The following is a 27,368-nucleotide window of genomic DNA, read 5'->3' on the forward strand; positions in this document are numbered from 1 at the left end:
GACTCCACCACCTCCCTGGGCAGTTTATTCCCATGTCTCACCATTCTCTCAGTAAAGAAATTTTTCCTAATATCCAGTCTAAACCTCCCCTGACACAACTTGAGGCCATCTCCTCTTGTCCTATCACTTGTCACTTGGGAGAAGAGACCAACACCCACCTCCCCACAACCCCCTTTCAGGGAGTTGTAGAGAGCGATGAGGTCTCCCCTCAGCCTCCCCTTCTCCAGACTGAACAACCCCAGCTCCCTCAGCCGCTCCTCATCAGACTTGTGCTCCAGACCCCTCACCAGCTCCGTCACCCTTCTCTGGACACACTGCTTCAAACCCCATGTTAAGATCTGTCATGACTGAGAGACCTGAAATTCAGTTTGGCAGCTTTGTCTGTACAAAGAAGCGATGTAGCAATACACTCAAAATTTTGAATCAAGATACATACAACTTCGCCGCCGGGTAATTTAAAGCGAGTAGTTTGGGTAGTGTGAGAACTGCATGTCAGGATGCTCATGTCACTCTGAGTGAGTGTGAGTGGTGACTTTTGGCATAAAATAAAATCAGAGCAGAGAAAGATTCCAGATGATTTTGAATTAAACCCCAGCATTTACTGCCCGTGTTCTGAGACATGAATAATGTTAGCTGCTAACAAGGTATCCTGTTGCCATCACTAATAGATTTTGATGGGAGCACTGGGACAATTAGCTAACATCCTGAAAAGTAATTATTTTTCCCTAAGAGTTTGTTCTTTAGTGTTCCTCGGAAATATTTCTTTAGCATGGAGATGTTTAGTTTGCAGTCTCTAGCTCTTCTCCATCTGGTTTTGCCCAAAGATAAATATGCTTTTTGTGAAACCCATCGTTAATCAATCAATCTTAGTCTTGAGATTCTTTAGCCAACAAAAAATCAACAACTTTTTTGCTCGCTTGGTAGGAGCTGTAATTTTTTTGAAGTGGTTACATCTTAATGGGAATAGGAAAAGCCACAGCCTTGATCTGAGAACTACGTTCCTGTGAAATGTCAAGTCTTTTCCTCGATGGAGAGGACTTTGGGGAGTTTTCAGAGAGCAGGTTGCCAATAATTTCAACAAGCAGCTCCCAGCAGAGTGGATGAGCCCATGCAGAGCTTCACGCCGTCACGGTTTGGCTGCTTTCAGTGTCTGATATAGCATCCCTTCCTGATCTTACAGCCTGATGGTGGTGGGGTCTGATCAAGAGGACAGGAGGCCTTTCTATCTGTCTGTCCGCCAGTTTCTCTCTTGCGCTCGCTTCCTTGCCGTGAAGAGCAAGGATAATGTAGAAGATAATCAAAAGTTCTTTGCCCCTATCTGAGTCTTGACTCAAAACACCAGCGCCGATGAAGTGCTGTTGATTATGCTCTTTTGGATAAAATACCAAAAGCACCAAGCATCTGCGTCCAATAAGGAACCCACAGCACTTTTTGTAGAGCAAGGAATTTAGCTGCCTGTTCTTGTTCCCGCTGTATACGGACGGCATTTTTCACTTTGCTCGTCGCTGAGTGGTTTTGATGTGTTGAGCAGCTGCCACAATTAAAGATGTTTCTCCAGTGACGAGCAAGTTCATAATTGCGTGTGTTAGGTGGGGATGGAGGAGGGCAAGCGGAGTGAAACGTTTGTGTTTATGTACGGTAACCTGGCTGTGTCAAAAGACCGAGGTATGTAAAATAATTGTAAAGAGATGAGAGAGAGAGAATTTGCACACAGACTGCTCTGGGACTCCCTGATGCAAAAACTTGCACTCTCCATGTGCGTTTGCATCTGTATAGTAGAAGGTTTGCAACTTAAAAATACATCTTTTTCCCCCCAGTATTGATATATGTATTTAAAAAATATTGACCAAAACCTATAGAGCTAAGTTTAAACTGCATTTATTCTACATAATTTTTAAAGTGTATGGAGGGAAGTTAATTATTTCCAAATATATGTGACTTTTTTTTTTCCCCTGAAGTCTAGCTTTGAGAAGGAATCAGAAAATGTTGGTGTCTCAGTAACTCTAACTGTTCACTGGTAGTCTCACTCACCTCCCTTAAGAATAACTCATGTAGTGTTTATGGATATAGGTTAAACTAATTTTAAAGCATGCCAGTTTAAGAAGACATTGTTTTCATTGCTATTTCTATGTGGCAGCGAAGATACTCAAATAAAGCAGTTAGTAATCAATGATGATAATTTTTTGCATATTCAAAAATTCAGTTTGATTATAGCTTCTTCAAACAGAGCCCCTAGTCTGATGAGCTCTGGCTATGTAAAACAAGACTTCTTGTGACTCTACAAGAATCATAAAATTTAATCTGATGTTAAGACCAAAGCAGTCAGTGTCTGAGGTTTTGTTATGTGTTTGTAGAAAAGACTATTTTACTTATTTGTAATTCAGAAAGTCATTAAAGAATTTAATAGTAAGTTCTCGGGAAATGACTCCTGTACTTGAAGGGCAAATTTCTAAACTTCTGAGATGGTTCTTCACCAATAACAGGAGTTAAACCTCTGCTTTAAGCAAAAAAAAATTAGCCCAGCCTTAAATAAGGTTATACTGGCATGAATCATGAACAAAAGGCAAACTCATGGCCTGTGTATGCCACAGCAGCACTGCTCGCAGTGAGCTCCAGCGTTCCTCTCAGGAGCATTTGTCTGGTTTTGTAATGCTAAAATTTCTGAAAGTAGATCCAGTCACCTACAGAGGTGGTGAGCTTAAGCCTACTAACAAATATTTTTCTTTTTCTTGGTTAGCTTTCACTTCTAATTCATAAAAGGTTTTCCTACGTCCCACGTGCGAGGACCCCATAAAGCGAGAGACGGAGGCTCTCAGCAAATCCTGCATCTGGCTGGCGTGGGGCTGCTGCAGCTACGTCCCTGCAGAATGTCATTATTTTGAGTTGGGCTGAAAGAAAATAGATCGGATTAGGAGAGTTTTAGTTTGCTTAAAAAGACTTGCTTCCTGTGGTCGTAACTTGAAATTTCCTTGTGGTAACCAGTTCCATCTGTCTGTGGTTTTTGTTTCTGTTAATTGTTGTTTTAAGGGGATGATTTAGACATGCATTGTTTTATTGTCTGTTTGTGTCTATGAATCCCAGCCCTTCCAGCAAGCACTCTGTAAGGACAGAACCAGAAAATCGGTGTCTTTCCATTCTTACTGGGCACCGTATTTGTTGAAGTAGTTGCAACTTACTGGATTTCAATTTTTAATTAATTTCTTCAACCATAAGAAGGGTGCTTGTTTTTCATACCCCTTTTGCTTGCAGTATTTTGGACCTCCACTACGTGATAGCATATATACGTGCGTGTGTTGGTATGTATGCATATACAACTGTGTATGAAAAAATGTAACATCAGTTTAAGCAATTAAGTGCAGTTGACAATAAGCAACTAAGTAAAGAACCTTAAGCACAAATATAATGTGCGTCGAGCTGGATGGAAAGCATTAGAATAGCACTGGGTGAGTGGCATATAGATGTAAGCCAGTGATCAATGTGCCGTTAAGTAAGTTGGTCGGTATCTTTTGATGTAGCTGTTTTTTGGTGTAGTTTGCTGGTTTAGTCTTGAGAATATTGAACAAAGCCCTACTCTGCCCAGTTTCTCTCCAAGGCTTGTTTCCTATCAGTTTTCATGTGAGAAAGGTTACTGAGGCTCTTCTTCCAGGACAGGGTTTTATGCAGACCTTGCTTTTGCAGTTTGTTGTAATTTCTTAGGAATAGGTTGATGGTAGAAAAATTCTTTGATAGGAAGTAAATAATTTTTTGAAGTACTAGAATAATCACACCATAAGTCAAATGTCGTCAAAATGTTCAAGGTCACAAAAATGTTAACAAATAAAATTGGCCTAGGTAAATGATACAAATCTGCATTTAAGTCCTTGAAAGCTTCGGAAGAGTTTCCAGTTATTTATAACCCTTTAAAACTTTTTTTATTTAAATTTTGTTAAGGCAGGCATTGGTTTAATTATATTTTATTGTCATTAGAACTATGCACTAGCATACTTTTTGCATTAGAGTTATGAAGGTATTTGAATTATTTAACCTAACCAAAACGTAACAAAACTTCAGACTGTCAAGTTCCTTCCGCTATTTGGAATGTAAATCCTCAAGTTTTGGTACAGAAAACAGGTTTACAATTGCTCTATTAGATCTTTTTTGTAAAGACATGAAGAGGAGATCCTCTTCATGCAAGAAACTTGGAATTTTTTTTTTTTTAAAGTGAAAGATGAAATAATATTGCTGGTGAAAGAGTCTCTAGCAAGAAAAAGTTTGCTTCAACCACAGGAGGAGACACTTTCTGATGGCGTGCCTGGATGCTACCCACGTTTCCCAAGCTGGAACCTCTACTGTTTAAATCTAGATGAAAGAGCATGCTCTCTTATGATCCTGTCTTTCAAGGAATATTGTGGGGGAAAATGCAACGTATCATTGTAGAGAGCAGATGCAATCCAGCTGTGATGGGTTTACACCCTCTAGTTTTGGGTTTCAGAATTTTTCCTGGACCCTTAAAATGCGTACAATGTTGGACTTAGCAAAATAATTATTTTTCGTTGAACCTTCAAAAAGATGCATTTCCATTGTAAATGCTGTGTAGGTTTAATAGATAGTGTTAGATTGCTAATCCTGTTGTTGTCATTTCAGATTTGATGGCAATTTTAACACCAACGTTTCTAGAACTATTAGCTGTGATAGATTGTCTACCACTGTCAATAGCAGAGCCTTCAATCCTGGACGTGACTTAAATTCTGGTAAGTGGTATAGTTTTGGGTTTTTTCCTTCTGTTGTAGGGTGGTTTTTTGTTTTGTTTTGTTTTGTTTTTTTTCCACTAGACTAACATTTCCTCGGCATAGAGAATTAGCATTGATTGCCATAGCAACAAGCTTTTATTTCTCCTTGAAACTGTCACACTGCTCTTAATTTGAGATTTCATGATTGAAAGATGATACCTAAAGTAATGCCCTTAGTCCAAGTACTTTATGAAAATGTCATGAAGATTTTATTCCAGCCTACCATGGATAATTTTGTTGTGGTTTTTGCACTTCTTATTTCTTCTTTTTTTTTTTTCCAAGGCGCTTTCCTTCCTAGGCCTGTCTGCTTTGGCATCAGTAGTGTCAGCTGCTGAAGGGGCCATGCAAAGAAGTTTCTCTGATCTTCTTAGCTGAGTTCAGCTAATGTGAGGCTGTGTTTGCAGCGATATGCAAAGACTACAGAATATAAGTACAGCCTAAAATATTTCCTTTCTTTGTCTTGTCAGGGCATTTCCATCTTGACAGTCAGTGCATTTGCTTGACACACTTAAAGAGCTAGAAATATGCTTAGAACCAAAATACATAGGACTTATCCCTGAAAAATTCAGCTTTTGGTCCTCCAGTGCAGCAAGGTTTTCTTTTTTTGCATCCTAGTCAAATTGAATTAATATATGGATTTCAGGTTTTTTAAGTCATAGTTTTGTCCAGCTGTTCCATCTTACTTTTTAACTTTTTACGATGCTTTAGTGTTGTAAATTAGAGAACCCTATAGACTTCGGTTGTGGATTTGATTTAGCATGCGTTTAGGGGTCTTTTGTTTGTCAACTTTTTTTTTTTTTGACAGGTAATGCAGACTTGAGAGAATATTTTTTTATTTATTTTAATTTTCATGTGTCTTTTGGAATAAAATACTGATTTATTTTTTAACTTGACTGATGAAGTGGCAGAACCACCATTCCACCCTCACCATGCACAGAGCGTTTGCATATCGCACAACAAATAGGATGAAAGAACCACAAATTTCTCTCTAGCCTCTCTTACTGTGTCCCTTCTTATAGCTTTGCTTTCTGAATTTCTAATGAAATCTAAAAAGAAAAAGTAAAAACCAAAAGCAAAACGAACAGTCCCTGTAGGTTCCTTTCCATCCCATCCGCTGTATACCACATCTTGAATGCAGGCGCTGACCAGACAAGCTAATTTCCTGACATATGTCTCATCACCATAATTTGTGTAGTGTTTTCCATCCTAAAGATAGGCAGTCTTTGTTCACTTTGTTCACTTACTATGATTCGCTGGGCTTTGTTTTACTCATAAGCTATCTATTAAAAAAAAAGAAACAAGCAAACAACGTATTCCTATTAAAATAATGTTTAAAATCACATGCAGTTGTTGACTAATCAAAATCATTTTTGAAAGCAAGTTTTCAGGCACTGTTATAAAAGCAAAGCATTGAATGAATCACTTAATGTTTTTTAGTTAAGTAGAAAAGCTGTTCTTTACTTCTACTGCGGAAGATGGATGTAAAAGAAGTATTAAAGAAATATTCCTTCTTCTTGAGTGGTGGAAAACAAATAAGCTATGGTTTCCCTTGAACATTTTTTAAATTTCTGGTTTGAATTCTCACAGAAACGAAGTGAGCGCATGTTCAAGCTTCTTGCTGTCCTGGCTCGACAGTAAGACTTGAGTGCCGCCTCTTCCCTTGCCTCCGGCTTGAACGCTTCCTGATGAAAGGAGTATCTTCAAAAAATGGCATTGGCAGAAAAGGGCAGCAGAAGAGAAGAGGGAATTGGAGTGATAATAAGAACAGGGAAGTGCTTCAGGATTTATTGGCAGCAAATTCTCCTCCGGCTTTCCTTTAGCAGCTCTCAGAAACACAGCCTTGGGGGGGAGTTTTTTTATTAGTGAGAAGATGCCCGTAAGAGAGAAATGGAATGGGAGGAATGGATTGATGCAGAAAAATGAGATGGGAACGGGTTTGTTTGAGAAACAAAAGTTGATACTGGGTACACACCTAGTGAAATAAGATGTTAAGTGTTCTGCAGGCAAGCTACAAGGAATACCCTTAGTCCTTGCATTCTTGTGCGAAGGTGTTTGAAAGTCAGTGAGATGACGGTTCCCACCTTTCCCTTCCCTGGTCCTCAGTTGAGAACATCTAAAGCACGTGAGTTCCACCACCCCAGCCACAGAACAGGAGACTGGTGTGCCTTCAGGGAAGGGTTGCTGCCAGGAGGGTCAAGCAGAATAATGCTGGTGTGGAGCTGGACATCGCCCACGTCCAAAGTACTGTCCCTGTATCATTGCAGAAGTATTTGGGTTTTGGAATAAACTGGATGTGGGAAGGCTTAGGGGCAGGAGGCTGGGTGTTTGTTTTGTGGGTGGAGGGTATTGTGTTGGTGGTATCTGTAGCTCTCGCTTGTGTAGTCATGGCCATGACCTGTTGTGCCAAAAAAGCAGTCTCTGCCCAAAGGAATTCATGGTCTAAGACAATAGTTGGCTTGAGACAGATTGGGGATATAAACAGACTGGGAAGCAGTTTTGGTCAGAAGGACAGAGCACTGTCAGTGCATCAGCATCCTTACAGCTGTGAGGATGGCTGTCAGGTTAGAAATGGTTTTTAGGTGTTTCCTTAGTGTCATCTGTCTCTTAGAACTCTTAGTTTTTTCTTATTTCTGCAGTGACCTAGTTCTGTGAAACTGCTTACCTTAGAGGGTACACTTAGGACAGAGCGCTTTGTCTGAACAAGAGCTATTTCTCAATAAATCTACGTGTGTGTATTCATAACTCTAAACTAAAACCGCCACTGAAAGAGGATAAAGATCAAACAAGAAAAAAGTTTTGTCTAATCTCATATTTTTCTTACTTCTCTTGTAAGTGTCCTCACGTAGAGCTAGTGAGGAGTAGCTGTTGCACTTTGGAGATTCAGACTCTACCTCAGCCTGAATTATTTTTCTGCTCTAAAAAGCCTAAGAGTTGTTGGTACATCTGGGTATTTTGAGCGTGTTTTTTCTCTCCTGCCTTGGTTTGCTCGTTTACACTTGCAGGGAGGATGGGAAGCCATGGCTTCCCAAAAATCATCTCATACCGGCTTTCCCACTGGATGCAATGTGTTGGGGAGGACCCCAAGCACATCAGCCTCCTAGAGAAAGGGTTGGAAAGCCCTCTGCTCCTCCAGCCCAGAAGCAGGACCTCCCATGCTCTTCTCTAGTTTGCCTGCAGTTTCCAAAACCAGCCTGGCCTGTCCATCAACCAGGTTGTCTTCCCGAATGAGTTGATCATTTCATTCTTAATGTTAAAAAAAATATAAATATTCCCATGAGTGTCTCTCTTTTCCCGCATGAGTTTTGCAGTTTAAATAATCCGGCCTATAAAAAGCTCTCAGCAAAACATAAATTTAAACTCTGCTGCGTTCGGCCTCAATCTCAATTCTTTAAATGTTAATCTTGGCCCGCTCTGTGGACAGAGTAGGAAAGTGGGATCAGAGTGGCGAAGTTGTAGGTGTTGGAAGGGAATGGAATTTACACCGCAGACTCTGGGCAAGCCACAGGAGCAGAGCCTGGGAGAGCCCTGGGTGCAGACAACAACCTCAGCTTCTAGTCTGAACAGTGTGTTAAGAAGGGTAAGTGCAGCTCATGAAACTTTCAAAAATAAAGACCTTTTTTTTTTTCAGTTTTCTATTGGATTTTTTGTGATATAAAAAGAAAATAAACATTAATCTTGGGGAAGGGAGGCAGAAGAAAGAAATAGTTGTACATCTGTCTTTTCTCAACCCTTAAAAATTAATGCTTTTACCACTTTTTTTCCTTGATATTAGGTGACTTTTTTTTAATGTCTTGAAAAGGTTTTGTTTTATCTTGGCATGAGTTTTCCATTTGGATTACTTTTAGCCATTACTACAGAATAGATAAGGAGAGAGTCTTTATTCTTCAGATGGAATCACAGGCTTCAGTTAGTTAGATTAAGAGATCTGTCCTCACTGGTATGAATAGTCCTTTATTTATTAGACGACAAAATCTTACCCAGAGCCAGTGCATTATGTTATCGGATTCCTTTGGGGTTTTTTTCTTTTTGAATAAACAAGGAACCAGTAAATCTTTCTTCTTCTCATCCTTCAAAGCGCCGAAATGTCTGTTTCAAGTCAGGCAGCTTTAGCAGAGTGCTCTTCCCCAGCAATATGCAGAGATGGTACCAAGTTGCTCAAAAAATCGTATCTGTGCCTTATTCGAGGTGTTGATCATTTAAAATGTGGAGTGCCTTGGTCGTGTTCCTTATGTTGCTATACTTTAAACTGATAGTTTGGGTGAGTTAAAATAGTTGGGAGGTATTTGAGCAGAAGTGTTAATGCTCCCTTTCCAAATCCTTCTAATCAAGGAAGCTGGGCTCATTCCTTAAAATGAAAGGTTTTTTTACTTCTTTCCCCTTCAGAGTCAAAAGAGTGCCCAAGGACTGAGCTGGGCTCCCTCCTGGCTTGTGCCATCAGCAGAATTTTAATTGGGTTCGAGCTGCAGAGCCTTTTATTTCTGGTGAAAACACGTGAGACAGAATGCGGTTTGTCTCTGAAAATCCTGGATCAGATTTGTAGGTCTGGAGAGTTAGAGAACGTCTTTACTTGTAAAATAAACACTTGTAAAATTCGCTTGCTGCTGTTGTTTCTGGGGAACACTGAAGTATCTTCGTGGTGATTATTTTTCATGGAGGTACTTGTCAGAGAAGAACTGCAGTATGTGTGTTGCACAGAAAATTCAGCTTTCCTTTTTTTGCGGGGTGAAAACTGTGAGGTCTGCAGCTCAATGAATGTAATGATAAAGAAGAGGACTGTAAGAAACTCTTTTATAATGAGCAATTATGTTCAGTAGTTCCTTTTTTTTTTCCCACTGACTGTGCTGTTCTTTGAAGATTAATTAGTTAATGATTTGACTATGCTTTGAAGATGTAAAGTGGTATCTAGAAGTGCTAAGTGTTATCATATCACATTCCCTTTGAAGTTTTATAAACTCTATCACATAGGGCTTTCCTTCTAAAAGTCCTTTTTGCCTTGTGAGATATTTATAATTAGAGAGGACAATCATTTCAACTACTGTCATGTTAATACTTTCCAACTTCTCCTGTCTGCAGCAAAATTTGGGGTCAGAGTGGAGGGGCAGAGGTTTCGGAGTGACTTGGCAATGCCAGCTCATGGGCAGCTCCCAGCTGGCCGTTTATATCCCGGTCTGTGCCTGGGATTAAGGGGTACAACTAAGATTTGTGCGTTTATAAGACTTGGACTCTTATCACACTACTTGGAGGAAGCTATCAAGGCTGGGTCTTTGTTTAGTGGTGATGTTCACTGTAGAAAAGCAAAATCTTACATGTAATGCAAAATACTTTGTAATTTGTGTTAGAACAGGGAGATGGGTACCTTCTTGTACTTGCAAAAATGACTTGAAGCTGACCAGAAAATGAAAAAAGTAAATTGCTGTTTGAGTTAAAATGGGAACCACAGGTCAAGCATACGGAACCTTAGAAAGTAAGTAGCAGGGAGATGCCCTGCACACATTTCTGCTGGTGCTGCCAAGGGTGTAATTTTGACAAATTTAGGCTTTAGCTGTAGGCTAGGCAGGCAACTTGCCTTACAGTATGTTTTTTGTTGGGGTCTTTTTGATTGTGTAAGCTGTCCAGAGGCTGGCTTTGCTGGAATGAGGAGGTGAGACTAAAGTACAGGCAAGCAGCTGGGGAGTGGAAAGTTTGGGGTAAGTGAGGTTAGGCTAAAAAAAAGCATCTGCTGGGTCTCCTGGCAGGGATGAAGAAACAAGGAAATATCTGCAGGGCGTTCTTACAGCTTTAGTGGATGGAAAATAAGAGTGCACTTAAAGAGAAGAAGTATGTATTTTTCAGCCATGGCTTATCTGCTGGGAGATTGTCTACTTTGGTCATAGGAAAAGGAAAAAATAAAAAAAAAATGCAGAGAGTTACGATAAAATTGGTAGTCTCTGGGGAACACATTACTGAACTAACATGCTAGCTGAAGGAAAACAGGAGCAGAACTTTGTGAAAAGGAGGAACAGCAGGGAGGCACCACGGCTGTAAGGAGTTTGTTTGAGGTTCAAAACCAATTGGTTTATGGGGAAAATGAACACTTTTAAATCCAGATACTCTCGTGGGGAAGTAAATACAAACCATGGCCTTGTGGGAATGAGAAGTTTATCTTTAATATAGCAATGATTAAAAAAACCCACCCAAAACTTTTGATTATAAACTTCTTTATTTTAATGCTGTTGGTGAAATTCAGCTGGACAAGTTGTTTCATCCAGGCTTTAACTGAGTGTTCAAATACCTGATTTGAAAGTACATTTTTTTTCAAGTTCTGTAACCCATAACAAAAACTGAAATACCAGAAATATAGCCTCTTTATACAAAGCAAAACAGCCACCATACTTCACCCCCAGAACTATGAAATCCCAGTGGCTAGACATAAAAAGAAGGATTTAAATGTTCGATATTCTGTTCTCCCTCCCTCCTGCGAGGCAGTGCAATCGCGTGAGGCAGCAGTTCCGCCGTGGTGGCGGTGTGCCTGGTCTTTGATGGCCTTATTTCTGTCAAAGTGTAATAGTATGAGCTTTTTCTAAGTTTTTTGTATTGCAGTAGAATGGATAATGTTGATTGTCATATGCTGCTGGCAGTGTTGTTTAAAAAAAATTAAATTTTGAAATAATTACGATTTTAAAAAAATTTTTTCTTCCAAGGTTTTGATGCTTTTAAAGGATTTTTTTTCCAAGCTTTTCTTTGCAGCTTAATAAAGGTTTATCAAATACTTTCCTGGATTCCCACAGCTGTAGCAGTGCAACGTGCTCCCACACAGGAGAGCTTGTGTGGGCTGTGAGCACCGGTGCCACACCTTTTCTGAAAGGTCAGGCTGCCAAACCCTCGATGAGTTCAGAAATGAATCTGGGTTTTCCCAGGCAAGATTTCAGAGAGGAAAAGAGGATGGGTGCTTTGGAGGGGCATGAGGAGAGGAATTTCTGGTAGTCCTAGTTATAAAAGCTAGAAACTCTGGGTGATTTAGGTTTCTTTTGTTTTTAATTAAAACTGATCTTTGCCTCAAGTTTTCCATGGTGCCTAAATTTGGCAATATTAAAATTTCACATTGCTTTGTGTCCCTGCTACACAGAAACCATTGTCTGTGACCAAAGAAACCTGCTCTTCGTACAAATCAGAAATGGCGCTGCTAAACTGGTAACACATCAGGTGTAAAACCAAAACAAGGAGTTCAGAGAAATTTAGGGAGAACTTGAGTGAAACAAACAATATTCACAAATTTGTTCGGCTTCTGGTTGCAAGGTCATGGGTGCTTTCTTTGAAAGTGTGAAAATTCCTGAGGAAAAAAGATATCTGCTCCCGAGAGCATCACCAGGTTGATTTTACCTGTGCAGAGGGGAGAGAGAGAAACAAGCTTTGGCTTCTTTGTTGAGTTGAATTGGTATTTTCTGAAGAAGGATAAGAGAGCGAGAGGTGCGAGCAGAGTGTAGTTCTGGTCCCCAACTCAGTCATTAACCCACTGGGAAAACCCTCACCAACCATGTCATGTCTTGTCCTTGTTTCTTCCTCAGTCCTCGTCCTCATCTTGGCCATTGAGGCACCAAATTCTTTAAAGCCACAGTTGTGCAAAGCTGCATCTTTGTAGAGTCCAGCATGGTACAGCCAGGACTTCCACTGGGACTTTTAGGCACTGCGGAAATACAAAAAACTGTGGCAAAATGGGGAGGGGGGAACCCCCAAGATAGTGGTTTTTAAAGGGTAATTATGCTGAGCTGAATGTGGAGAGAACATCGTGGCCGCAGCCAGCCTGGGAAACTTGAGAAAGTGCTAAACTGTTGAGGATGTTGAACTTAAACTGTACGCTATGTGCGTATTTTGTCACAGAATGTCTGGCTAAGGTTTGAAATGTGTCCTGCAGTGATTTCCAAGCCAAATATTGGTGTATTTGATAATGAGTGAGATCCAGGAGATGAAACCGTCTGGCCTATTTTCAGTGTCAATCCTAAGGGAAATGCCAAAAGTAAATGCTCAGCAAAAGGTGAAGCACTGTAAATCAGAGCTGCCCTCTGCCAGTTCTGGTAAGTTTTATAATCAAAGAACAGAAAAGGAGAAATGGCAAGAAAATACTTCTTTCTTGCCTCTTTTTTTTTCTTTCTTGCCTCTTTTTTTTTCTTTCTTGTCTCTTTTTTTTCTTTCTTGTCTCTTTTTTTCTTTCTCTCCTCTTCCCTCTCCTCTTCCCTCTTTTCCTCTTTTCATGCATTTTAAGTTGATATGATCCATTTTAACTGTTAGGTAAAAACTAAAGAATTCAGACATTCAAGTTTTATTTTCAGTTTGCTGGAAGTAGAGACAATGATTTGCCCCGACTGGAATATAATCCCATTACTGCCATGGTGGTGAGAGGGTTTGTGCCTCCCATGCTAATGATTTTCCATTCCCTTTCTCCTGGGAGCATTTTTCCTCTTGCTTTAAGGAACTCAGCAAGCCTACGGCTGCCTAATGTCGCTGGCCTAGTGTCGCCGGCGTGGCAAAGCTGGCGATTACACAGGATGAGCGCCGATGCCTTCATCTCGCCAGGCTTGCGGGGAGAGCCATCGAGGTGCACATGCCGGGTTGCAGCTAGGACGTTTCCATTGCACTACGCAGCAGAAATCCCATTGTCGCCTCTGCCTTGGGTGATTCAAACGCAATTGTCCCCACCTGGGCTCTGAGTGCTCGGGATTTCTGCAATATCCGTACACTCTGTTGGTTTAGCTTGGTGTATTAAATATCTTTATAAGTTATTAGCGCAGGCGGTCTCAGCCCTGGGGTAGCTGCTTTATTTGGTTGCTGGTTTTGGTAGTGTTTTGTGTTTTTACTAATGTAGTCAGTTTTGTTAATTTTCAAAAGCTATAGCTTAGCGATGACTTTCATTGTTAGTGTTTAGTGCTTCCTTAAAGATTATTTTAACAGGAAAGTAAGCGCATTTTAAAGAGAATTAATGTGGCCTATAAACTACAGGAGGGTTTGTGGTCTGTACCCTACGGTTATATTCAGAGCTCGGTTCCTGCTTGACTACATGACTTGGGAACATGTCTTTTACCTTCTTTGTTCTTCACTTTTTGTCCATGCAATGAGTAACTAATAATCACCTGCCACAGAGGAGTTTGGGAGACTTGGAGGAAAGTTGCAATATAGCTGCTAAGAACTATTACTATCATTCTTTCTGAATTTTATGATCTTGAAAATGGGAACCTGGTGGAGATGCTCACGGCGAGGGTGAGTGGAACCAGCGTGGAGCTATCACCCACCAGGTAGCACTTGTGTGTGGCCACAGCATAACCCTTTGAGGGAAGATGCTCTATTTTCCCTGAAAAGTGTCTATTTCTCCGAACAAGCAATACACGAGGGGCCTACAGCCTTGTTAATGATGGCACAGGGATAATGAGAAACTTGGGGAAATTCTTGAGTCCCAAGAGTGGGAGCTGTACCTATCTCCCCTTACACAAACAGGAGAGCATGGTGAACAAAGAGGAAAAAATCTCTTTTTTTTAACCTTTTCAACTATTTCTGTATGGTGAGTTTTCCCTCGACCCACATTGCATGTAAAACTATTTTTGCTAAATGTTCATGTCGACATTTTTAAGCAGATGTCAGAATAGGTGATGTTAACAGATTGGGTTACAGAGCTGTAAGCAGCAAACCTACTTAATATTTTGGAGTTACTTCAGTATAAAGAACACATGATCTTTTTAACATTAGGGTTTTTTTCTGTATGGACAATGTGTTTATCATTACACGTAAATGAATGTATACATATTATATATAATTGCTTTAATCTCTTCCTTGCTCCTATCTTGGCTTCCTGGGTTGCAGTTATACTTTAGAGATTCAGGCATTGTCATCACATATTAAACAAGATCTGTCAAGTCCAGTGTTACGTTTCCAAAAGACTTTAACTGTTTGCAAATCAGACGTGAAGATCTATCAATGCTCAAATAGAGCTACTTGTAATTGGTGTTGGGACCTTGGTTATTCTTCTCCAAGCACATACGAGAGATGCCTTGAATAAACATACCTCCAAGTTTGACTTTCCTTTCTAACTCTACTTCGTTTTTCGTTTTTCCTCTCCAACCTTCAGTTCTTGCTGATAATCTGAAGTCTAACCCAGGAATTAAATGGCAGTATTTTAGCTCGGAAGAAGGCATTTTCACCGTTTTTCCAGCCCACAAGTTCCGGTGCAAAGGCAGCTATGAACACCGCAGCAGGTATGATTTGTCTCCTTGCAATTTAGTGGGCAAAGCACTAAAATAGGTTTCCTCAAGCACTGATTTCGTTTTAGCATTACACTTCGCCAAGACGACAACGTTCATGGGTAACTTTAATGGGCTCCCTTGGGTTTTCCTAGGTTTGTTTTTTAAAGCACGAGTTTTCACTTTTAAGAAACTAAGATGTGAGATAAAATTACATACGGGTTTCTCACCTCTCCCAAATCAAATAAGCTGTAAATAGCAGTAACTTGTAAATTGTAGGTTGGCCCATAGGCAAAATTTGTCTTGTATTTGACTCATACTTGACCCCGTTAATAAAGTAGTGTACATGTATTCTACTGATCTGGCAGGTGCATCGCTTTGGGGAGGGGTGTGGAAGGATGAGAGGCTGGAAAGGGCGTAGGTAGGAGCATTTTTCCAGTCTCCACCCACAGTTCAAGTGGCACATCATGGATAGTAGGGAAGCAGAAATAATGGAAACTTTCTGTTTCTACTTAAAAAAATGTGGAAAAAAGGATCAAATGGTGACAGGGTTTCCCTGGCCAGGGGAATATTTCTGTTCTGTAGGCATGAAGCAGAGCAGTTGCAGTGCAGTATTTTTTCCCTAGCTTTTGCTGCCAATACTGTGGGACTGATAGAAGATTCCACCCTTGAATCTTTAAGAAAGTTCAGTGCCTTTAGTATCTCTGGTCACACATTAGCTAATTGTAACAGTTTATCAATCTGTGTGGAGGAAGTATTAGCACATCCAGGTACGTTTCTACATAGCTGAGTGTACAGAGACTAAGAAGTGTTTTGGTTACCTGTCAGCGTTGGGCGACCAAATGTTTACAGATGTTATCCTCTATGTGTCATCAAAGCTTGAAGTGTCTGGGCTTGATTAAGTTTTCTGTGGTCTTGGAAAGGTGCGGTCTGAAGACATGAGAGCTGGAGGTACCTCGGTCTTGATCAGAATTCTGACAGTAAAACCATTGGTGATTTCATCCAAATCACTTAGTCTTGGTTGCAGCTTCTCCATGGCTAAATAAAGGGATATCTTTTTGCTAGTGTTTACTTCAGAGGGTTGTTTGGATGGATTAATTAGTTAATACTTAAGTGCTTTGAAGATCAAAGGCCCTATTTAAGTTCTAGGTATTAATACCAGTGTAGAGCTGCAAGCTGTTTTACAATTAAGAACTGATTTGCGCCAGTTGTTCATTGCAGTGCCTTCTCTAAAATCTTCTGCATTTCCTTTACTCTTAATAAGATTTCTGTGGCTGCCTTTGATATAATAATACTTAGATCACAAAACTGACACTTGACTCTAACTACTTTTGGGTCTGGACTAAAGAGGGAGGAGAGTCCTGTCTCTTTTTAATTCTTCCTCTTTGCTGTAGATCTTCCTAATTTGTTCCAGGTTGAAACCTTGGTGTGAAAGCTTGTGAAATCTTTCACGTATCTTTCACAATACTGAACTGGATCTGAGCACCGCTTCACTGAAAATATGTTTTTTGTTGTAAAAATAGACAAATAGACACATGACAGCACCAAGAGCCTTCACCAGAGTTAACTCAGGTTGGCCATGGGGTTTAAAATTGCACAGACCCAAGGGGTTGTAGAGCATGACCTGCGTGAAATGCATTCCAGAGCACGAAGAGAAAACCCTCTCTTGGCCAGAAGCCTTCCCTTATTACAATAACCAAACACCCTGTGCTAATGCAACGCTGCACAGTTGCACAGGTTTTTACTTGTCACGTAACCAGCAAATACCCACTATTGCATTTACTTTTACATGTGAGTAAGGTTCCCGGCACACAACGTTTATCATGAGGCATTTCTTGCTTGTCAACACTTAATCCAAAACTTTATGTGAGCTGCTGCAAATAGTAATCCCAAACACTGCTGCTGCTTCAGCAAAATTGTTTATTCCTAGCTGAAAGCAGTTGCTGTGACAGAGGGAGAAGGATCCGACACCCGATTTGGGTTAAAAAAATCAGAAAGAGAGTGAAAGCGAGGGCCTCTTCTATATGTTCACCTTCTCAGGTGGCCTTTCCTAGTTGACGTTTTCATAAAGCCAAAAATTCCTGTTATAATTCATGGTTTCTTTGTGGGGTGCCTTTGTTTTTAATTCTCAACTATTATCATTTGTAAATGTTTTAGTGGAAATTACGAGATGACTCATGACAGTGGTTGGGGTTTTGTTCTCCTTCAGGCCTGTCTATGTCTCTACTGTTCGACCTCAGTCCAAGCATATCGTTGTCATTGTGGACCATGGGGCTTCAGTCACAGAGACGCAGCTTCAGATTGCCAAAGATGCTGCTCAGGTTATTCTGAGCTCTATAGATGAACACGATAAGGTAAGTTTTCTCCAAGCAATGAGCATTTTTTCATTGGTTTTAACCGTGCTCAATGTTTTAAGTTTTCATCCAAAGCAGTGTTTTTAACTTGTGGTCCATGAACTCATGGGGATCTATGGTCTACCTCTAATGGGTGATGAAGACTTGAACTCACGTTTGGAAGCCTGTATTACTGCAGGGGAAACATTTGGGGATCCACAGGCTGAAAAAAAAAGTGAAAACCACTGATCTAAGGCAAAATCTTGTTTCTGAGTAATGTTTAAAGGCTCCTTCATCTTGGGAGAGACTTTAGGTGATGGTCAGCAGTGTGATACAGTGTGCAATTAGGAGAACCATGCTCTGAGCCTGACAGCTTCTGAAGTTCTAGATTGCTTTGAACAACTTCACCTTTTGAACAATTTTACCTCTGAGGCTTTTTTGCTTGAGAAAATGGAAATTATTTACTCTACTGCTATATTGGGGTGAGCTCAAACAGAATTAGTGTTTGGAAGATTCCCAGACAACTGTGATACCAGCGAGCAAAGGCTAAAGCAAAAGGCCAAAAAATCTAGATTTTATTTCTTGCTCTGCCACAGATACTCTACCTGACAATGAGAAAGCCACTTAACCTGTAATTTTTCTAAGTATGGATTACAAGCAGGGGCCCATAAGGTGCTCCTCTAGGACCACAGGCCGTCCCCAGTTTGGTCTTTACTTTCAGTAATTCTCTGTTAGTAGGACCTTGATCATTCTTTCTGCTTGGGTTTTTTGTTTTTTAATAGGAAGGGAGTTTCAGTCAAATCAAGTTGAAGGACAACTGATTCTAATCTTTGCCTTAAGTCTTCTCATTAATGGTATGGGAAAAACACTTCCAACCTCTGTGCTTTTAGAGAGTTGTAATGCTCTTATGCTTATAGCTTAGCAAAATTAATAGTACTTAAATTTAAGTGTCAAAAGTATTTGTCTTAATATAGGCCTATAACGAAGAAAATACATTTAAGACATATATTACTTGGTCAGTAGCTCAGTGGTTATGAAACCTGTTATACGGGTATATAATTACTGCTTTATTCTATGACTGTCTTGCATCAGTCCTAATTTATAATAATGTAAGCCGCTAATTTAATAAGACTGCTATGTTATGTGTATATTAATGCAAGTGTTACCACTACGTGCCTTAACTTATTTACAGGATAAAAATGGATGGTAGATTTGGCTTGCTTTGACTGAAACGTTAGAACAACATAATGATTTGCCTGTGAAAAGTTCTTAGAGGGTTTGGTTGGGTTTTTTTTTTCATTTTCTGTATGCACTCCACTTTTCTATAGGCACTCAGGGCTTTCCTGAAAATGCTCTCTGCTGGTTTTGTTTTCAGTTATCTCTAGTTCACTTAGGCTTCTGCCCAGAACAGGGTATTAACTATTATGTACGAGCCAAGTGAAGCTGAATTTGTCTGAGAAACAAAGACTGAAGTCTCTTTTTCTTGAAATCACCATAAGTCTAATCCTTTTCAAATTTGATGGATTTATGCCTCAAGCATTTATTTTTTAACAACTGAATTTTAAATCCACGGAATCTCTTCAGTTGGCTTATCATTGTGTTTTCTATATTGGTGCGTAAAGAATTATAAATGGTAAGGTAATCCAATATAGTTTCTTCTCTTTCAAGATCTCTGTGTTAACCGTGGCAGACACAGTAAGAACCTGCTCGCTGGATCAGTGCTATAAGACATTTCTGTCTCCTGCCACTAGTGAGACAAAAAGGAAGATGTCCACCTTCGTTAGCAGTATAAAGTCATCTGACAGCCCTACGCAGCATGCAGTGGGATTTCAAAAGGCTTTCCAGTTGATACGAAATACAAACAATGGCACAAAACTCCAAGGAAGTAAGTCCCTTGTTGTGCAATCCTGATTATTTCTGAGGCTTGCAAATGTGTTCTTATTTGAGATTCTCACTCTGACAGAGACCAAAGGAGTGTAGTGTCTTGAATATTAAAAAAAAAAAAAGGTGGAGGGGGGGAAGCACGTGTTTTTATTAAGTAGCATTTACTTGATCTGGAATCTGCATGAGTGACTGTTGAATGTGGCCATTCCCTTTTAATTTATTTCACTTGCCGACTTTCCTTTCTTTTGAACTATAATATGAAATCGCAGAGTTGAATGGCCCAATAGCTGAATTATTTTCCAAATGTGTGCGGGGAGGTCCTTTTAATGAAAATTGCTCTTATTGCAGGTTCATTGACTTACTGCTAAAACATACATGTATGGGTAATCTGCCTACCTGGTATCCTATGGAACTGGCCCTTGCTTCTCAGGGAAAAGGGGGTTTTGAGAATACCAATTATGGGTGATATTTTATGGAATGTGAGGTTGGCCTGGCTAAATTTTCCTTCATCTAAGAACATCCTCCTAAATTTTGGTGTATGCATTATGGGCTTTCTCCTTCCCATTCCCAAGATTGGGAGGTTTTTTGTGTGGTTTTTGTAATGAGGATGTGGTGAAAGATGTGGAAAAGATGGATGTGAAATTGAGTGGCGCGTTTGCTTGCCAGGAAGCCGTGGAAAGCAAATTCTTGAAGCTGTGCTCTGAGTGCTCGTTGGAGTCGAGTAACATTGCCAGTGCCGTGGCAGGGTGGAGAAAGCAGTCTGATCTCTGTCGGTTTAGTCAATTTATGTAACGCAGATCCATGGCTTGGTCTTGGTCCTGCGCCTGCGCCAGTCAGTGCAGACTCTTCAGTGTCCTGAAGGGCACTGGCTCAGATGCTGTGCAGAACAGAAGAAAGTGAAAAAGAAAAATCCAGGAATGCTTTGGAAAAACTAAGGAAATGTGCTCCTAGTTCATGTGACACCTTCGGTTTATAAAATGGTGCTTTTGCTATTAAAGGTTCAGCCGACCTCTGAACTTTAGGCTATAGATATAGTGAAACATTTATCTGACTGTACATTGCTTAGCTGAAAGATAGGGTTGTCAAGGACTGGTTTTTACCATCCTCTGGCAAAATGATGAAAGGGGTGCAACTTTCTAGAAAATAAAAAATAAAAATAAAATAATCCAGTGCTGCTGAAGCTGGCTGCGATAAGATGCATTAGTCATCAGTAGTTATTCCAAGAACATCAGCTGTAGAGTATTCCAGCATCCTCCTACATATCTTTTATGTTTGGCACTGTTTGTGTATTAGGATTAGAAGGTTTTGGAATATTCTTCATTTATGTGAAAACACATACTTTTACTAGGTTTCATACCAAACAATTATTTTGGGGCACAAGTACAGAAAGTTAAAAGAAAAGGCAAATGCTTTGGATTTAGGTTTCCTCTAAGTGTGAAAGATTTTGAAGACCTAATGTGTATATAGCAAATTTCAGAATTCATAGGGTGAGACACAATAGGTTTGAGAAGAGGATGTTTATAAAATATGTCTCATTTTCTTGTAAACAATCTTTTCATCTTATTAAAAAAGAAAAATAAACCTAGAAAAAAAATCATTCATTCCACTGTTAATTTTCTAACATCCTGTTCCCAGAGAACAATGTGTGGGTGTGTCGGGGAAGCTATTGAGATACAGCCTCCCTCCCGAATTCGCACTGGAAAAGTTAGAAGGGAACTACTGGTATGAGGTGGAAGAATTGTGCTGTTGAACACGTCTGAATTTCCTGCCTTATGCTGATTCCTATTGCAGTCCTGCTCAGCAGACCCTCATCCCAGGAGAATGCTCTGCCACTGAGTACCAACATTCCCTGAAAATTCTAGGTAAATAGGTAGGGGATATGTGTGTGTGTATTTTTTACATATATATATATATATATAAAAAAATGGCAGGGTAGACATATATACATGCACACGCTATAGATAGATAGATGGCTGCAGTAATGGTACACTGAATATAAGGGCCTTTTCCAGCTATCAGAAGTGTAATGTATCAACTATAATCAACTCAATAATCAGCTATTGAGTGCTAAGATGCCCTGTTTAGCACTGGTCCCTAGTGCAGACTTAGGGCTGTCTTACGTTACTCCTGCCAGCAAAGCTTTTAGACTGCAGTGTCGTGCCTGGCTGCAGTATATAACAGCTATGCTAAAGCCTAGGAAACACATTAACAATTTTCCTTAAACTATAGCCAAAGCTCTATTAATATCTGGCTTTGCTTTTTTCCTAGTTTTAGTTTCTAGGGAAAAAAAAAAAAGAAGAAAGCAGAAATTCCCCCAAAATTAACAGCTCCTCTTGTTCGCATCAAAAGCCAATTCTGGCTGAAATTCTTTTCAAGTCATGATGACAAAATGTACAAGACAAAGCATTCATACCTATTTAAAAAAAACCACAGCAAAACCACAAAAAAAGCCGGTGAGACAACAAAGTTGGTATATAACCAACTAACCTCATGTGTTTCAGATTATGTGGTGGTGTGTGATCCCTACAAGTGTCTTAATTATATGCATAAAATACTTTTAATATTGAGATATAATATGATGAAACAGGATGGTGTGTAAGCAATGATTTGAATTTACGTGTTCAAAGGCTTAGAGGCAGGCCTTTCGCCGAGAACATACCCAGCTTGAAAAACGTGTTCGACTTCATGCGAAACGAGCCGATGATGAATGGCGGTGTGCTGTGTCACATTTCTCAAGCGTTGCGCTCTAACCTACACCACACGAAAGCATCGGGTGCCTTTCATCATGCGGCGTCCTCCCGCTACCGTGCTGCACGTCAGGGACTGAATTGCAGCGGTGTGAATGCAGGCGCGAAGAAGCAGTAGTGGGTGAAAAGGTCTTTTGCAGGGATTTTGAGTTTCTCACGTACGGCTGTTGGGGTGCCCGCCACCGTGCATCTGCAGGGGCTGATCTGATCGCATGGTCAAGCCTTACTGGAAGGGAGGATGAGGAGGGCCCCGTGATCAGCAGCGGCAGCAGAGATGCTGAGCCCCCTGCACAGCTTCTGCAGCAACAACGGCTGGGAAAGCACCGTGCGCTTTTCATGTAGGAAATAATAATCAGATGCAGCACAGCTCCGCTCTCTAGAATTGCAGGACGGGAGAAGAACAGTGTGTCAGGAGACAAAACATGCAGGTTTTTTGCTTTTGTTAAGCCCCCTGCGTGGAGTGAGAGCAGCTTCTGCAGCACGCTGGTCTCGCGTGCTCCTGCCTGGTTGCGGCCAGGCCAGAAGGCGCCTGTGAGGTCTGCTCAGGAGAAGCCACAGTGCTTCTGGGTGGCTGGTAGGCACCGAATCAAACCAAATCAGATGTTTGTTAAATGCTGTGAATGGAAGTTTATTAACAAAGGATGTAATTCATAAGACTGCAGCATGTTTATCCATCAGAGATTCCTGTGAATCTCACAAATGAAGCTGTTGGCAATATATGGTTGTAAGCAGATATAAGGGCTCTTACCGTGTGACTTTCTTGAGTTAAAAATCTGATGCACTTTCTGCTAAATATATATCTCATTCTTTTTAGGTACTGATATGGTCATAATTTATCTCTCGGCTGGGATTACATCAAAAGATTCATCGGAAGATGATAAAAAAGCTACTCTACGTGTCATCAATGAAGAAAATAGTTTCCTCAATAACTCAGTAATGATTCTTACTTATGCGCTTATGAATGGTGAGGATTGTTTTTGTATTTCCAGTGGATAAAACTTCCCTTTCATTGTACAGCTAGTTTATTAAGCTCATCCAAATGTAATTCCATGCCTTTTTGGGAGCAGTTTGTTAATGGGTTTTGGCCCGTGTAATCCAGAGGCTGCATCCAGATGTTACCTCTTTGGTGTATAAAACTGTGTGCCACTGTATGCTTATATATCACAGTGCAGCTGCTCAGGATATGAAGTATCATTGCCTAAATTGTCTGGTGGCAACCAGAATTAGATTTGAATTAGATTTGATAACTATTGCAACTGTAAACCTTCCCGACGCTGCCTGGTGCAGCAAAATGAGAGTATATGTGACTTCTATTTCAGTCATTAGCCAAGGAGCACGAATGTAACATCAAACATAATCTGAAGTGCTTTGATAATTTAGGACCCAACTTAAGAGTGAAGTTAAATACAAAGATCACGCACGCGGTAGTTTGGCATCCTGTACTTTTCCCAGCAAAGCAGTTTCAATAAGAAGGCTATATGTTGCATTACTAAAAATTGCACACGGACTCTAGCCAAGGAAGCTAATGCTTAAGCTAATGTATCATTTGACTGTAAATTTAAATACTCATTTGAGACCAAATATCTACAAAAGTCTTTGATTTGTCTGCAGGAATTGAGCCTGGGACTTATGTAAAATGTGAAACTTTAATGTTTAAGCTAAAGAACAAAGCCTGTTATCTCCAAGGGCGTATAATATGCTCCGGGTCCTTTATGTGGACTAGCCACCAGTGGAGAACAAAGAGCTGTCCTGTGGATTTATGGGTCACATAAGTCTTTGTTAGAAGATCTTTATTTAAAGTGTGATGTGAACAGCATGTTGAATTTTTGCACCATGCAACAGTATGTGAGAGGCGATCTTATTAAATTTTGTACTAGCTAGTTACTTTTCCTAAAACTATACTGGTCTTTCAGCACTTCACCTTATCGCTTAAATAAGTAAATTCAGTCCTACAGTATAGCATATGTATCGTTTTGCTTTTATTGACAGTACTTTGGAGTAAGATAGATAGAGAAGCTTTGATGGAAAGCAAGCTGCTTCTATCTCCTTCCTTCTATTTCTCACATCTCTGTTTCAGAGGGAGTGACAGGTTTGAAGGAACTGGCCTTTCTGCGAGACCTGGCAGAGCAGAACTCGGTGAAGTATGGGGTGCCGGACCGAACAGCCCTACCTGTGATCAAGGGAAGCATGATGGTCTTAAACCAGCTGAGTAACCTGGAAACTACAGTTGGCCGGTTCTATACAAACCTCCCCAACCGAATGATCGATGAGGCAGTCTTCAGTCTGCCTTTCTCAGATGAAATGGGAGATGGTAAGTGCTTACACTGAATTTAGGAATATAAACATAAGAGATTAGGTTCCTTTTTGCTCACATATTGCTAAATATACTGTAGTCTTACAAGGTGATGCTTTTAGGTGTCTTCCCAAGGCAAACCTAAGATCAGCCTTTCATGCCAGTAGGCTTTTTATCTGCAGAAGGTCTAGTTATGAAAAAAAGTGGTAATAAGACATGGAGTAGATAGATTCAGATTGGATTCTCAGGGGAGAAATTTGGTTTTATATATATGTGTATGTATACAGCATCCTCTTCCTTTAGCTTCAGCACACTTGGTCTGCCCCAGCACCAGACAGGACAGGAAGGCTGAGCTGGCTGGTGATGGCTCGGACAGTCTGGAGCAAGGGATACGCCAAATTTAGTGGAAGCCTGGTGACAATTTTTCCACAGACTGTGAATGCATCCTGAAGAATATTTTAATGCAGCAGATGTTTGTTGTCTGGTTCTCCCATCAGTTTCTAATTTATGCTGACGTGGTGGGAAGGTGCATGGATCTGCCCTTTTACCTTAAAACTAGATGCCACGTTACCCAACACAGTGTGTTCAATTTTGTCTGATCTCACCTCTACATCCAGTAATGGAGCGACTGAAGGTGTAGATATCGACGGAGACTTCTGGGAGCATACTAGCATGTGTGTAAGATGACACAAGTGTAGGAAATGCAGAAATTAGTTTAATTTGTGCTCAGGGTAAGCATGCACTGCAGGGTGATCCTGTTTGGGTTCTCGCTGGGGGCAGGTTCAGGAGGTAGGGAGCGGGCACTGCTCCCACAGTGCTGGTGGAGCTCCCTGGGCTGGACACGCACCCAGCCGTGGCTCCCACTGCCTGAGCTAATACTTGCTTAAGCGTCGTCAGTTGTAAGCTGCATTGCTGCTGCTCCTTTTACCTTTGGGATCCGGTGCCCTTCCTAAAGCTCAGCGTACACACTTGGAAGCTTGGAGCTGTAGCGTTTACCCCTGCTAGTTCTTGGGCAGCTCACTTGATGTTTCCCTAGCACTGCTCCAGTGCTCTGGAAAGAGATGTGACCATCACACTGATGTTAGGAAATACATTGCTGATTTTATATTGCTTTGGCAGTTGAGCAAATTCTGTATTTCTTCATTCAGGACTTTGTGTATTAGTCTCGGCTAGTACGCAGGAGTAGTTGAGGGTTACGCTGAATAGTTTTCAAGGGCTGCCAAATTTAGGTTGCATGTTTGCCGTGTGTGTTGAGTCCCAAAACGAATTTAAGACTCTTCCTGAGCAAATCTCTTCTGAGTCAGAATGCTTGCTACTTTCTGTGTTTCCTAACCTCGGTAATGAAGCTGTATTATTACTCTCTCACAAAGCCATAACCAAGCATAATGGAAAATTTGAGCAACAGAAGGATTAGAAATGGTGCAATAGAGGAGGTTTGTCTTACATAAATATCAAAGCGTACTTAAAAGCTTATACAGGCAAATGAATTTTGTATTGGTTTGAAGGAAAAGAGTTGCTGAGTTTCCAAATAGCGGTGTAGAAAGTAAGAGAAATAAGGCATTACCAAGAGCTCTTACCTCAGGCACAAAATGTGTCCCAAACTATTGTGTAATTATGGGTATGATTCTCAGTACAGTGGCCATACTGGGATTTAGTTAAGCAGAGGAGGTTTCATATTCTGAATATGCAATTAGATGAGCAATAATTCATCCCTATTGTTGCTTTACAAGTACAAATTCCCTTCCTCCCTCCTCCCCGTGTTTTTTTAAATTGCCTTAACTGGCGTTAAAGGAACAAAATACTACCTTGGATTTTCATGCAAATGCATTTCTTATCTGTAAGGCATCCGCTTGTAGTCTGACAAAACCCCAAAACATTAATTGTGTTGTGCGTTTTAATAAATTGGTCACTATCAGAAACACAGAATTAACTAATTAGGGAGAGTGGCTAAAACCTGCCAGACATGACAGATAACCTGCTCAGCTTCCCTGCAGTTTTTGTCCATATCCCAGCAAGTGATACTATATAATACTATATAAAATTTAACTGTATAACATATTGAAATGACAAAGCGCATGCTCTGTTTCCTCTAAAATAATTAACTAGATATTATTGCTGATGGTTTTCTGTTATTTCTCTCATTCTAAGGCCTGATAATGACTGTAAGTAAACCGTGTTACTTTGGAAACCTGCTGCTAGGGATTGTTGGAGTAGATGTTAATCTTGCATACATCCTGGAAGATGTCACCTATTATCAAGACTCCTTGGGTTCCTACACTTTCCTCATTGATAATAAAGGTAACTTTTTGGCTCAAATAACCTCTTCTAGTCCCACTGAGATCATTAACCATCAAAAGGAAACTCTTCATTCTCACATCTCTAAATAGTCTATAAGTAATGAACAATAATACTTATTAAAAGATTAATTGCATGTTGTTTGGTTTCTTTTGCCTGAGAGTTGCTGGAAACTGCAGGTGGATTCATGACTTGAAGTGTCTGTACTGGAGTTTTGATGTGGAAATGATTACTTGCTCTCAAGTTTTTCTACACGCGTAACCTCCGAGCTTTTCTAGATGTGTAGGGCAAAACTGGTGTACGTGTGTGTGTGTTCAGCTCTTTTCCTCTGATCCCAGCCTCTTTTTATTGCTTGGTTCTTCGAGTTGTCTTTCATTTGCAACTTACCAAGTTCTTAGTTTGCAACTTCTTTGATGATACTGCTTGTTCACATTTGTTAAGCCTTTGTAAAAATTGTGCGTAGTTACTGTATTCTTTTTTTTTCTGTAAATACTCATCCTGGACTCAGTTGTTATAATGTATTCAATGTCTGGTTTTGTGTCTTTATTTTTTAGGATACACTCTTATGCACCCATCCCTTACCAGGCCCTACCTGCTGTCTGAACCACCACTCCACACAGATATTATCCATTACGAGAACATTCCTAAGTTCGAGCTGGTGCGCCAGAACATCCTTAGGTAAGGAACTGGGACGCGAGTCCAAACATTAGCAGTTCTTAGGGCACTAGAAGTATTTCTAGAGGAATTTTAGGAGAATATAAGGTAAAGTTCCTTTTCCTACAGTATCTGGATACTTGCATGGATTTAGTTTTTTCTCCCCCCTGCCAATGCAGAACAGTTCT

General features: G+C 40.4%; 1 protein-coding gene across 1 annotated transcript in view; it reads left to right on the plus strand.

Annotated features, from left to right (window-relative positions):
* The window catches only part of CACHD1 (cache domain containing 1), a 113,349-nt gene that overhangs the window by 62,797 nt on the left and 23,184 nt on the right, over positions 1-27,368 (plus strand). The window contains exons 4-11 of the mRNA XM_059821798.1: positions 4,624-4,730; positions 14,863-14,989; positions 17,184-17,328; positions 18,976-19,192; positions 22,753-22,902; positions 24,016-24,249; positions 26,380-26,529; positions 27,081-27,204. Of these exons, the coding sequence (XP_059677781.1) occupies positions 4,624-4,730; positions 14,863-14,989; positions 17,184-17,328; positions 18,976-19,192; positions 22,753-22,902; positions 24,016-24,249; positions 26,380-26,529; positions 27,081-27,204 (1,254 nt within the window). The remainder of the gene's footprint in view (positions 1-4,623; positions 4,731-14,862; positions 14,990-17,183; positions 17,329-18,975; positions 19,193-22,752; positions 22,903-24,015; positions 24,250-26,379; positions 26,530-27,080; positions 27,205-27,368) is intronic.

The sequence above is a fragment of the Gavia stellata genome, chromosome 10 (genome assembly GCF_030936135.1).
Source record: "Gavia stellata isolate bGavSte3 chromosome 10, bGavSte3.hap2, whole genome shotgun sequence".
In the NCBI taxonomy this organism is placed as follows: domain Eukaryota; kingdom Metazoa; phylum Chordata; class Aves; order Gaviiformes; family Gaviidae; genus Gavia; species Gavia stellata.